General features: G+C 41.0%; 1 protein-coding gene across 6 annotated transcripts in view; it reads right to left on the bottom strand.

Annotated features, from left to right (window-relative positions):
* Positions 1-13453, bottom strand: part of TPK1 (thiamin pyrophosphokinase 1) — a 763520-nt gene that overhangs the window by 518113 nt on the left and 231954 nt on the right. For all 6 annotated transcript variants that reach the window (XM_068234504.1, XM_068234503.1, XM_068234506.1 and 3 more), the window contains one exon: positions 6703-6772. In XM_068234504.1, the coding sequence (XP_068090605.1) occupies positions 6703-6772 (70 nt within the window). The remainder of the gene's footprint in view (positions 1-6702; positions 6773-13453) is intronic.

The following is a 13453-nucleotide window of genomic DNA, read 5'->3' as shown; positions in this document are numbered from 1 at the left end:
GGGGAGGTTGTTGCCTGGCAGAAGGGCAAAATGATGGCTCTGAGGTGGAGGGACAAGCGGGATGTGTGCGTCCTCAGCACTGTTCACAACGCAGAGACTGCCCGCACCACTACCAGGAGTCGACAGGAGGTTGAGAAGCCCAAAGCAATGTTCGATTACAACAAAACGATGGGGAGTGTGGACAGGGCTGATGGAGCAATGTCGTTTTATCCGGCTGTCCGCAAACAGCAGCGGAAATACTACAAAAAGATTTTCCGCCACCTGCTGGAACAATGTTTGTGGAACTCTTATGTCCTGTACAAACAAAATAGTGACAGTCCTGTACCCCACCACGACTTTATCTGGAAGCTCACAGAAGCCATCTGTCTCAAACACCCCCCACCGGAGTCAGCAGCTAAACCGGGGCGCAGGCCGTCATACGTCGTCAACCCGACACGACTTTCTGGACGCCACTTTGCTGAACATTTAGCACCGACCGCCCTGAAACCAGCCCCTATAAGGAGGTGCGTGGTCTGCTGCAATAAAAAGGGCAAAGACGGCAAAAAAATTAGAAAGGAGACCTGTTTTTATTGCCCAGACTGTGACGTGGCACTTTGTATAACACCTTGCTTCAAGGAGTACCACACTAAGGAGGTGTTTTAGGGGTAAACCTCTAGACTATGTATACATTTTTCTGCATTCATATATTTCTGTGTTTTCTTGATATGTCTGCATTGATTAAAAATGCAAGCTATTTCTGTTTGTCATTAATAAATGTTATTTTATTTTTGACAAGAATTTGTGTTTGACACTTTTATTTTACTCATAATGTATACTAAACTCTTGCTTGACTCATTTTGGTAAGTTACAGGAAAAGGTTCTGAAAATTAATTGTACCACTTTTTGCACAGAAATCCTGGGGAATCAGAACGCCGAGGTGGTTAAACTCTCACATTTCCTTTTACTATTGAGAGTATTGCTTAGATACTTGTGTTTCACTTATTTCAGATTATACAGATATACTGTAAAATATGAAACTAATATTCTGTTCTAAACTTAAATTCCTCACGCAAAAACTGACATTAAATAACATTAAGAGATCATCTAGAAAGACTATTTTTTGTGGTACAAAGACCTCCAGATAAGTACAATCTTCATCCATATAATCAAGCCCCATGCAACTAGTGCCAGAATATTACAACAGGCAATAGATAACATAATTACATAATTAAGGTTTTAAAGTTGAATAATAGAACAGGCATAGCTATTAATTCACGTAGTTATAACTCATGTCTGAGAAAAGCTGTAAAAAACCCGTAAAATATAAGAATACCATATTTCAGCCAGCCATGCTTTAACAATGTAGCATTATTCGTGGAATTATTTTGCCACCACTAATCTACATAATACCGTCTAAGCATATAATTACCCATACACTGTAACTAATCCACAGCATTAATGTGAAGATGTTTTTTTTTTTATTTTGTTCAACAACACCTAAATAAAACTTTCTGTGACTCTAGCATATGCAGAGCAGAGTTAGTTTACTGCTTTTTTTTTTAAACAAGTTTATTGAGGCAATAAAATTGTTGTTGTGTAGCTAGGCATTTATACATGAAAATATGATCTGCAGTGCCGCTATCCAATTATGTAGTAAAGTCAGGGGAAATCTAATAACTTCTCTGTATTTGTACTGTATGATTATTCATTATTTATAAAGGGCCGATACATTCTGGAGTTTTGTACTTTTGGGAACAATATAGAAAGGAAACTATGGCGGTACATATGGACAACTATATAGGAAGAAATGAACTCAATCATGGAAGAAAACAAAATATTTACAACTCAAAGAAAAACTGAATTTTTGTTTTAATAAAGAGATGTGTATATATTGCACAAATTACACAATATCTGATTTACAAAACAAAAATGAACAAAATTATACCCATGTCAGAGAAAATAATTAAAACCTAGATTTTATTAAATAAGATAACAATAAGACTACCAACAGTTCTAAGATCCTTACATTACTACTGACTAATGGACAAATAAGAGAGGCAACAAGTAAATTCCCATGGCCCTGCACCCATACCATTCTAAATACAATACTACCGAGAAAAACCTCACCCGCTGTTGATTTGAATGAATTAATTCATTTTGATAAGAGGGTTGCTACATTAAATTCAGGCTACCACCATTTTGAAAAACGCACATGCAATTGCAAACACAATTTTCCTGTGATTGTGTTTGAGATTCTGGAGCCTGTGTAATAGTGACTCATACTGCCCCAAAATGTAACAACACAATTCTGCCAAATCCCTTGCCTCGGCAGGGTGTCATGGGAGGGAGAGGCTTCAGGTTCCAAGTAAGTTAAATGCATGTTTATAATAATAATCATCATCATCAAAATCAGAATTTAATTTAAAAATGTTATGTTAATTATTGTGTTACGCATAGTCACTTTTCATTCAAGACTGCTTTACACAGTAAATCTTTCATAGATAGGAACACTCAAGACACAGTGTCCATGGACAATAGACAAGCAAGCAAAATATGACCATTTTTAGGCCCCCAAACACACAAAAATTACTACAGTATTAAAAAAGAACTGTAAGCTAAAAAAAACTCACCCCAAGCGGGTAGCTTATATCCACTTTATCAAGGAAAACCTGTTATTTCTGGCATTAAAATCCAGCATTACCTAGTATTTCACCGTTTAGGCGCAAGCCCCACCCACCTAATGATGCGGGTCTGTGCGATTTAATTTAAGGTTTGTACCCACTTTTTGTACCCACTTTTCCCTCCGGAACCAGTAAATAGTGATTGACTCATGTATTAGCCCCCTCCCCAGTAGAACACCCTTCTCCAGGATAAATAGCCTGATGTGCCCCCAATATGAGGCATCCTGATACCCAGTATAAATAGCCAGATGTGCTTCCAGTATGAGGCAGCCCCCCTCTCCACAGGTAGATGGACCCCAGTATGAGGCAGCCCCCCTCCCTATAGACAGATGTGCATCCATGTCTCTGCTAATTGCCGTTGACCCACAAATCTGCTTGCCTCCCAGCCTCTTCTTGACACAAATCTTGACAACCAGGGGAGATTGGACTCTCAAATGTTTCTGACTGGAGTGTATGTCTGTAGCTGTATCTGTCTTGGTGGGATGAAATAAATCGGTGGTGTTTGAAACGCATCTGGTGCCCGGAACATCTCTTCTCTTGCTGGTTATATGGACACTTGATCTAGAGGCACAGTGTGCTATCACCTACCCCCCAGAAGGTCTGCCTGGGTTATCTTGTGCCTATTGCTCTCAACTTTGCTCTCTTTTTGGCAGATTGTAATTCATACTAGACAAACAAAAGACAAATCAAGAAGGTGAAGCTGGACTTGCCAGGACACTAAGTGCTTCCCACAGGCAACTGCAAAACTGCAGGCAGAGAATGTAACCTTTCAGCCTAGAGACACACAGCACACATTGGCCAAGAATAATTTACTTCCATTCTAGACACCTCACTCCATACCGCGACAGACCCCTTGGCTGCTTGGACCTTGGTGCGCCTCCTATTTCTACAGGTTGCAGCTCCTACATGGCAGCGCCGTTTGTGTGGATTACAAATTTCATCTTTCCATTCATCACATCCGCCTTGCAAGCGGTTACCCTGGAATGGGACTTCTGATGTCGGGCGAACCTACCTTCTACACGGATGTGGTAGAGTATACCCATACAGATTGCTATGCTGACTTGCTTCATGCTGTTCATGTAGCTTTTGCTGTTCTATTGACGTGCATGCTGCTTTGACTGCTGCTGCTGCTCTAAAGGAGACGTTACATTATGCAGTTGACACTCCTGTTTTCTCCTCGCTGCTAATGAATTACCATATGCATCAATACCCTTTGGCCATTGGGAAGTTCCTCATTGATCACATGGAATATGGTGATCGTCGGCATTGAACAATATCCCTGTGTGTATGGTGCATGACTGGTGGGGTGTGTTAGCATAGGACCAGCGTAATCTACCTCGTGGGTGTACACCCTTTTAAGTTTTATTGTATATTTGTCTTTGATGTTTTTGCAGTACTTCAATAAAATTTATATTTTTATAGAAGGCTTATAACCTTTTTGATGTGCACTCCTCCTCCCACTTACCCATACCTATTTCTAGCATACTTCCATTCTAGAGCCATAATCTCCTCTGCACTTCACATCTCCATATGCACTTCATGTGCTGCCTTCCTGACAGCTGACATCTTGTGTCCTACTAGGCATGGGCGGAAGACACCAAAGTATGCAGGGAGATGTAGTCTTTAGAAGACATTGTTCTGGCATTTGCTAGTAAATTTCACTCTCTCTTGTCCCCTCCCTCCCTCCCGCTCCACGATCGGGAAATGTCCACTTGTTTGTTGTATTTTCATAGTAGCATCCCCAGCAGCAAGGCTGTGCTGTTAGGTGCCGGGACATGTGCTGTGTGACAGGCAGCCATATGCTGTGATCAGAGCTGCATACACCTGTGGCTGCAGCTCACTACCATGAAGCACTGATAGTGAGTTGCAGCCACGGCCCAATACGGCTCTGAGCATAATTACAGCATGTGGCAAACTGTCTCACAGTACATGTCCTGGCACCTAACAGCACAGCCTTGCTGCGGGGGATGCAGCAATGAAAATACAACAAATAAGTGGACATTTCCCGAGTGGGGCGTTCAAAGGTGCAGTATGTCAAAACTTGTAACGCATAAAGTATGTATGCACACATACTGTACATAAGGAATCTATGTGTTCCAAAGTAACATGCATGGTAAATGAGTGATTTCCTATGAAGCTGTCACAGTTAATACTATTAATCTGGCAGCTCTAAATCTCTTACCGACAGTGGCAAATTTACATGAATTGGACAGGGGGAGAAGCAGTGGGAGATCTATGGCCACAAAGTGTTGTGTACTGAACATGAAAAAGCTAATAACACTGATGCATTACACTGCTGGAGGCCCAGGTTTAAATCTATGTCCATGACACACGGTCTGCATTGTACTCCTGTGTTTGCATGGGTTTTCTTTAGGTACAATTAAAATATCGTATATAGAAATGGTGAGCAGCACGTGTATTATTTTACAACAAATAAACAAGGGTTGTCCTGTTAATACCGGGCAGCCCAATGTGTGAGGTTCACGATATTAGAGAGTTAAGGCCTGTTTCCACTACACGCAGATTGGATGCAGAATGGATGCAGAAGAACTGGCTCTAATGAATGCCTATGGGGAAATCTGCATCAGAAAAAAATTTAGTGGAAACAGGTCCATAGGCATTCAAGTCAGTTTTTCTGCATCCATTCTGCATCCAATCTGCGTGTAATGGAAACTGGCCCTTAGAGAGTTCATTTAAAAAATGAGCTCTGACAGGGGCTGTAAACTTTGACAGTATGCTTATTTGTTTGGTATTTTTTTTTGTTTTCTGCACTGTTTATGTAATTCACTCCTGAGGAAAGCGTTAGCTGAAACATGTCGAGTATATGTAGCTAGTGCAATGTATGTCCCCTGTACTGTCAATTGATGTGTGTATATTAAGCCATTTTTGATCCGTGAGGAACTCTCATATATATCGGGGAGCTTATAGCTTTTTTCCTCAATGGATATTTAACCTAGTGAGAACTCTCTAATATCCTCAACCTCAAATGACTCCTATGTTTATTCTAAACTACACACATTGGGCTGCCCGATATTAAAGCGGAATATAACCCTGCATTTCAACTTTGCTCTAAAACATTATTTACAGTATATTATATGCAACCAGCATTTTTTTTTTTTACTAGACCAGCATTGGAAGGGTTACACACAGCTTTAAAGTTCCTTTAGATTTCTGCAGACGCATCTGAAGCTGACATAGATACATTTTGTTTACATAAATGTATCTAAGTGTTGAATGTGACTCATCTCTCTGACTGAGAAGGAGCTGGAGGACAGCCAAAGAGTGTGTAACATTTATAACTTGTTACATTCTATTTAGTTAAATGTATCTATCTGAATTTCTGCATATCTCTTCACGGAACTTTAAACCTCTGTGTTTAACCCTTCCAATGCTGGTCTAGTAAAAAAAATGCTGGTTGCATATAATATGCTGTAAATAATGTTTTAGAGCAAAGTTGAAATGCAGGGTTATATTCCGCTTTAACAGGACAATCCTTGTTTATTTGTTGTAAAATATTACACATGCTGCTCACCATTTCTATATATTTTAATTGCTTCTAATAAAGGTTATGTTTTTAGTGCGCTAGGGGTCTGTCCCAATAGGGAACACGTAATACGTTTGTTTCCCCGAGTGCTTTATCTTGTATTGTGTATTTTTCTTTAGGTACTCCTGTTTCTTCCCACAACCCTAAATATACAGAGCAGTTAGCTATTTTTCTCCAAAACTGGAGTACGACTATGGTGGAACATTAGTATAGGACTATGATAGGGACTGTATTTGAGTTAGAGGCAGGTTTGCAGACGATGTCAGAGTTATATTAATAATAAATTGTACTTTATAAAATGCTGCAAAACATGCCAGGCCTTTGTAAATATGGAAAAGTGATATAAATAAAATTCAAATTTTAGCTATAAAAGACATTATAAACAACACATATTAAGATTTTGCAATCCACCATTAATATGTATAGGAATACAGTATATAGAGTACAAGGAAAAGATGGATGAGAGCATTGCTATATGGTAAACAGACTAAAACTTACTCTTCTTGTTCATCATGTTGGATGCGATACAACCAGTTTGCACCTCCATCAGCACAGGCTTTTATAGAAGCTAAAATTAAAAAAAAAAATGTGTTAATTCAAATTAATAACACGTGTACTTGTGAGTAAATGACTCTTAGGAATATCATGTTTTGTAATATGAATGCCTCCCAAAATAAGATAACACTTTCATCTATGTCATAATAATAAAGACTATATTGTTTTGTATAGCAGTAAATTTACTTTCTATCCCAACAAGTGGAAATCCCATTTGAACAGTGATGCAGGGCAAAGCAGTTACTCAATTGCAAACATACGCAGATGCATTGGAGAATAAAGATCTGCAGTAGGCCTGAACGATTTTAAGAAAAAATTGAATTGTGCAAATTCGATTCGATTCAATTCACAATTTACTTCAAATCAATCTTTGTTTCCCCTCTGCGCCCATTTGTTCCCCCTCTGTGCCTCTCTGTCCCCCTTTCTCTCTGTGCCCCCTCTGGGTCTATGTCTCCCCTCTGGGTCCCTTTCTGTGCCCCCTCCGGGTCTCTCTGTCTCCCCTGTGTCTCTCTCTGTGTCCCCTCTGTGCTTCCTCTGGGTCTCTCTCTGTGCCCCCTCTGGGTCTCTCTCTGTACCCCAGCTTGGTCTCCTTCCATGCCCCTGCTGGGTCTATGTCTCTCTCTGTGCCCCTGATGGGTCTCTCTCTGTGCTCCAGCTGGATCTCTCTCTCTCTGTGCCCCCTCTGTGTCTCTCTCTGTGCCCCCTCTTGGTCTCTTTTTGTGCCCCCTCTGGGCCTCTCACTGTGCCCCCTCTGGGTCTCTCTGTCTCTCCTCTGGCTGTCTCTGTCTCCCCTCTGGGTCTCTCTTTGTGCCCCATCTGGGTCTCTCTCTGTGCCCCCTCTAGGTCTGTCTCCCCTATGGGTCTCTCTCTGTGCCCCCGCTCGGTCTCTCTCTGTGCCCCCTCTGGGTATCTCTTTGTGCTCCCTCTGTCTTCTCTTTGTCTCTCTCTCTGTGCCCCCTCTGGGTCTCTCTTTGTGCCCCCTCTGTGTCTCCCTCTCTCTATGCCCTCTCTAGGTCTCTCTTTGTGCCCCCTCTGGGTGATGCTCGTCTATCCACTTCGCCTCCTGCAGGCTCTCATGCATGGCATACTTCCTATATGTCATGTGACATACAGGAACCAGGAAGTATGCCGTACACAAGAACCGGCGGAGGGGAAAGAGAGGACAGACAGCAAAGGACTCGTGCCAAAAGGTATGTCTAACACTGCCGATGCTGCTGGCCGCAGGCAGTTTTAAGCCGCTTCTTCAAACTTCCCCCACAGGGAACGGACGTCATCACGGAAATCGCCGCTTTGACAATTTCGAAATCGAGATCATAGTTCTTCCATCAACCAGAATAAATGTCCTTTAGTAAGTGATAGGACAGTCACAAGAAACAACCACACAGTCAGGATGATATGTACCAAACTCTAGTTAGTTCTTAAGTGAAAAAAGTAGCGTAAATTAGATACTTACCTCAATGGTGGAGAACCTCTGGATAGTCCAGAGGTTTCCCCAGATCCTCTTACAATCCACCATTCCCTCCCTGGGTCTCTAAACATATTCGACAAAAGCTTGCGCCATATATGGCTGCTTATGCTATGTATGAGCGCATCCATACTGGACACGTGTGAGTGTGTTATCTCTCAGACAAGTTCAGTAGAAGCTTTTTGCTAAATGGTCTTTCAGGAGATTTCATTACTTTTTCATACACTATACTTGCACCTTCATATGGGAGGGTGAAACAAGTGCTGCCACAAAAACAAAAAGTTGTTTTCATTCATTTACATTACTGGAGCAATCTGATCTTATTGTTTGCTCTGTGCACAAAGTAATATTTTGATTAGGTCAAGGGATGCTTAAGAAAACATCCTTCTACGGTGCAAATTTCTTAATAAAGCAATGAGAAAAAACTGAAAACAAAAAATGCTATAGACCTAAGGTGTGCTGTATCTATAATTCAAATGAAGCATGATTTAAATGATTTGGGGTTTCTTAAAAAAAAAAAAAAAAAATCACAGCTGGCTTCAAAGTGAAATGGAATGGCAATTTTAAATAACATAAATATTACAAAATAGCTTTTGCATAGGCTGCATTGGTGCTTAAGCAGGCTGGAGTTTGTATTTTAAAGAGAAACTCCGACCAAGAATTGAACTTTATCCCAATCAGTAGCTGATACCCACTTTTACATGAAAAATATAATGATTTTCACAAACAGACCATCAGGGGGCGCTGTATGACTGATTTTGTGCTGAAACCCCTCCCACAACAGGCTCTGGTACCGTACGGTACTCTGGGCAAACTGCCACAATGTAACAATGACACACACAGGAAATGGCTGTTTATAGCTGTCTGTTAAAGCCAGAACAGCTACATAATCTGCCCACAGTAACAATGTCACCATGTAATACATGTCAGAATGTGAATCTGGGAGAGGAAAGATTTTACAATGAGCAAACTCTGACTGAATCATGTATACATAATTATTGTAAAAATTAAGCACCTTTTTATATTAAATTATTTTCACTGGAGTTCCTCTAAGTATTATCTTGTGCAATAATAAACACCCCCTGGGGAGGGAAACGTTTATACTCCCCATTTCCTTGGCAGCATAGCAGGTGACAGGTTCATGGATTAAGAGATCCAGTGTCGATCTTCACACCTGACACCTGCTGGCTTCCTGCACCATCTCACTGCAGAGCTCATGGCTCCAATCTCCATTTCCAGCCATCTCTCTTTTACTCGTAATTCTGCAATAGAGTGAATGTGACAGTTTCTGGAAACCACAGTGTAGGAAGCAGCAGCTGTCAGCTGTGAGGAGAAGCGCTGATTCTAAGCATCAAGGGACCGGTTACCTGTTTCACTACCAGTGAAGTGAGAAGTATAAACTTTTCTCCCTTGTCAAGTTTCTATTTATGCATTAAATTCATGCTCAGTATTTTACACTGTTACAGGATTACTGAACAAATGGTATAAACATGGCAACGGTGTGTGAACATTTAAGGTATTTTGAAAAGACGATTCTAAAAATAGATGTTTTAAATCAATTCTGACTCATTTTGTTACATAAGAGAAATCTCTCAACGTTATTTATTCTTAACAGCATTCATTCGTTGTGCTGAGGTTTAACCCTTTCACTCAATTTTGTGATCATCTTCCCCTCCCCCTGCACTTATTTTTTTCCAGCGCTGGGGGGGGGGGGGGAGTGGGTTAGACGTGGGTGATCATGAAAACGTTGCAGCCACTAGCATCCCTTGCACTAGAGTGAGGATGCACTCTGTCACTGGTCCAACACTTTTCAGCACCCATTTTTCCTATGTTGGTTTATGTACGACATTGGGCGCATACTGGGAAAGGATTGGAAAGGGTTAAGAGGCCCTCAAAAGAGATCCAAACCTCACATTAAAATGCACATAAGAAGAAAGAGGCGCCCTGGTTGGATAAAAACTTCTAAAAACAGTTTAAAAATGAAAAAGAAGGTGAGGTGTCTTACCTCAATGACGAAATCTTTGTAATAATCAAAAGATTTTTATTTAGCACAGGCCTGTGCTAAATAAAAATCTTTTGATTATTACAAAGATTTCGTCATTGAGGTAAAACACCTTACCTTCTTTTTCGTTTTTAAACTGTTTTTAGAAGTTTTTATCCAACCAGGGAGCCTCTTCCTTTTTATGTGCATAGTATACCCCCGTGCATGACCTGTACGAGGGGTGGTGACAGTACATCCGTGGTTAGCACCACGGTAGCCATCTGTTCCCTTTTTCGTCAAGAGAGCGACCAGATCGAGGTCCCTTGGGGGACCACCCCGAGTGGAGTCGGGTTAATGATCTCCACCTGCTTTCTGTGGTCGGTTGCCCCATGCAACCCACCTTTGTGAGTAGTACTTCATTTCATTTTTTCTTCAACATTTACAACTGACATATTGCACTACTGGGCTCCCTTTTTTTGTCTCCTGTACCTTTTTCCATAGGGTGTCAAGACACCCCCCACAACATTTTCTCACATTAAAATGTCAATTATTCACCTTACAAAAGTTAGCATTGTCAGTAAGGATAGTTGATGCCACAAATAAACAGAACAGTACAAGGGAACAATGGAGAATGCTCAAATGGAAAATAAAACTTCAGGTTTAGGGCTCTTTTACACTAAGACGTTGCGTTTTATGCGGCGTTAAGGTTGCATAACGTGCCCCTAACGCAACACGTTAGTATTGAAGTTAGACGTTATATAGAGCTGCGTTATGCGTCTCTTGATGCATCCATGATGCATACTTTTTGACGCATACTATCGAACGAAAACGGCGCATGCGGCAAATTAAAAAAAAAAAAACAGTACTGAGCATGCGCAAACATCCAAACACAGCCACATACGAGTAGAACGCACAGCACGCTGCACTTTCATTCAACATGCAGCGTTATACTCCAACGCAACGTGGGCACTGTGAACAGCCCATTGATTTGTCATTGCTGTGACTTGGGCTGCGTTACAGGTTGCTCTAACGTGCGCCTGTAACGTCCCACTGTGAAAGCAGCCTAAGTTAGGACCATTCCTAGTTTGTGCATTGCTGGTCACGTTTTCAGCAATGCACAGTGTGTGCACAACACGCAGGGACATCAGAAGTGCACAGACTGCACTGTCTGATGTTTTCACTAATGCAGTGATTAAATGTATGATTGCATGCATTTGTGGCACACAATGCAGTGCAATCCTCTTAAAAATCAATGGGATCTGCACCACATTGAAGAGCAACACAAGAACTGTGCGTTGCTATATATGATGCATATCCACCTGTGTTGCAGGCAGCACACAAGTGGGGAAGAGGCCTTAAGTATTTGCATGCTTTATCTTCTTTAGATCGTGTTTTTGTCGCCCCAAAAAAAGACAGAAAAAGAGATTGGAAATTAAAAATGTCACAAGAGTTATAATGAAGGTACCAAGAGACACCTTAGGAGGTCAGGGTCAATGTACAGGTAATATGGGGGAAAAAAAAGAGTAATGGCTGGTTTACATTAAAAGCACTTTTCTAAGCGCCTGTGATTTTGAAAGCACTTGCTACTGTAATGCTATGTGTGTGTTCTCACGTACCAGCTACGTCTAAGCTCATGTGATTTTTATTGCATGTTTCAATAACATCTTTTTCATAAGCTGTGCTGCTGATTCTGCCTTTTTTTTTTGGAGCTGGATAACATTCATAGTGAGGCTTCTTTTTTTTTTTTTTGCATTACAAAATTAAAAGTAATAAACAAAATTATATATATGTGAGAAAGTTAGCTGTATACAAATGTCTATACTCCATGTATGGAGGTTCTACTAGTGCGCTGCTTTCCAACAAGTACTACTTGCTAAATGTTTTATGCCTCTCATCGATTGTCCAGGTGCATTCTGTATACATTGAATGGTATGGCTTTATTTATCTGTCTGACTACAAGCTCGTTTCATGTCTTCAATTTGTAACACATTGTGATTTATAAATTAAACTGCAAGGGATGGGACATTGATACTACTGCAGGAAGTTCACTGCGTTTGATTTTGCACTTAAATCTCCAAAGCTTCCACATCCTGGCTGCGTGGAAATGCAACTTTAATAAATCTGTCAACATAAATATAACCTGTTGTGAAAAAGGTTGTGTCGTTTTCTTTTTCCTTCATTTTCTGTTCACTGAGATGTAGAAAGTAATCAATTGATTCTTGGCAGAATGAAACCAGGGAAACAAACACGTAGACTTCAGTTTCCGCAATCACATGAAAATTCTGTTTTTTGTACAGTTATATGGCTAGATCTACAACACTTGCTGAACAGAATCCAAAACCGTAAATGCCAACAGAAAATATATAAACTCAAAGGAAAACATGCTGTCTTTAATGTACAATAATGGGCAGTAAAACTAAAGCATACTGTTAACATGATGACATTTTAAGTGGAATTTTTAAGTCTGGCATAACATACAATTAAAAACCTGTCTCTCAATTCCTCAGTGCTTATAAAGTTATCCTACTTGCCTTTGGCCCAAAGTCATGTCAATCTTCCATCACAGAGAGCTCACAGCTCAGTGCTGCACACTGGTAAGGCTCTGAGGACAAAATAACTTTTCTAGTACATACAAAAGGCGTTGAAAGAGTTTGTACTTAGAACTTATAATAGTGTGGCTATATTGTGACAAATCTCTGGGCGCTAGTCTACTTTAGGGGACCCACCGCAAATCCCCATAGACACTTTCAGCTGGGCTGCAAAACGGAACAAATGGCTTCCGTTTGCTTGATGAAACCCCCACAAGCCTTATATCCCCGGGTAGCTACACATGTCCTCTAACGAATTTTGCGGGTTTCGGTAAAAAAAAAAAGTTTGAACTGACTGTGTAGGAGCCTCGGAACGACCGCAATTTCGGGTCCGTCGGCCATCTTGGTTTTGCTCTGCAGGTCGTTTCTTCCTCCTCATTGGAGGGATTGTTAGGTGGGGGCGTGCCAGCTAACAAACCCTCCAATGAGGAGGAAGAAAGAGACCTGCACAGCAGAATTAAGATGGCCGACGGAACCGAGATTTAGGCCGTTCGGTGGCTCCTACACGGCCAATTTAAACTTTCTGTTACCGAAAACCTCCCAATTCGTTACAGGGCATGCTTACCTATCCATGGGTATATGGCTTGTGGGGGTTTCAACAAGCAAACGGAAGCCATTTGCTCCGTTTTGCAGCCCAGCTGAAAGTGTCTATGGGGATTT

The sequence above is a fragment of the Hyperolius riggenbachi genome, chromosome 5 (genome assembly GCF_040937935.1).
Source record: "Hyperolius riggenbachi isolate aHypRig1 chromosome 5, aHypRig1.pri, whole genome shotgun sequence".
NCBI classification, from domain to species: domain Eukaryota; kingdom Metazoa; phylum Chordata; class Amphibia; order Anura; family Hyperoliidae; genus Hyperolius; species Hyperolius riggenbachi.
The sequence above is the reverse complement of the archived record's forward strand: the minus strand, read 5'-3'. Positions and strand labels throughout refer to the sequence as shown.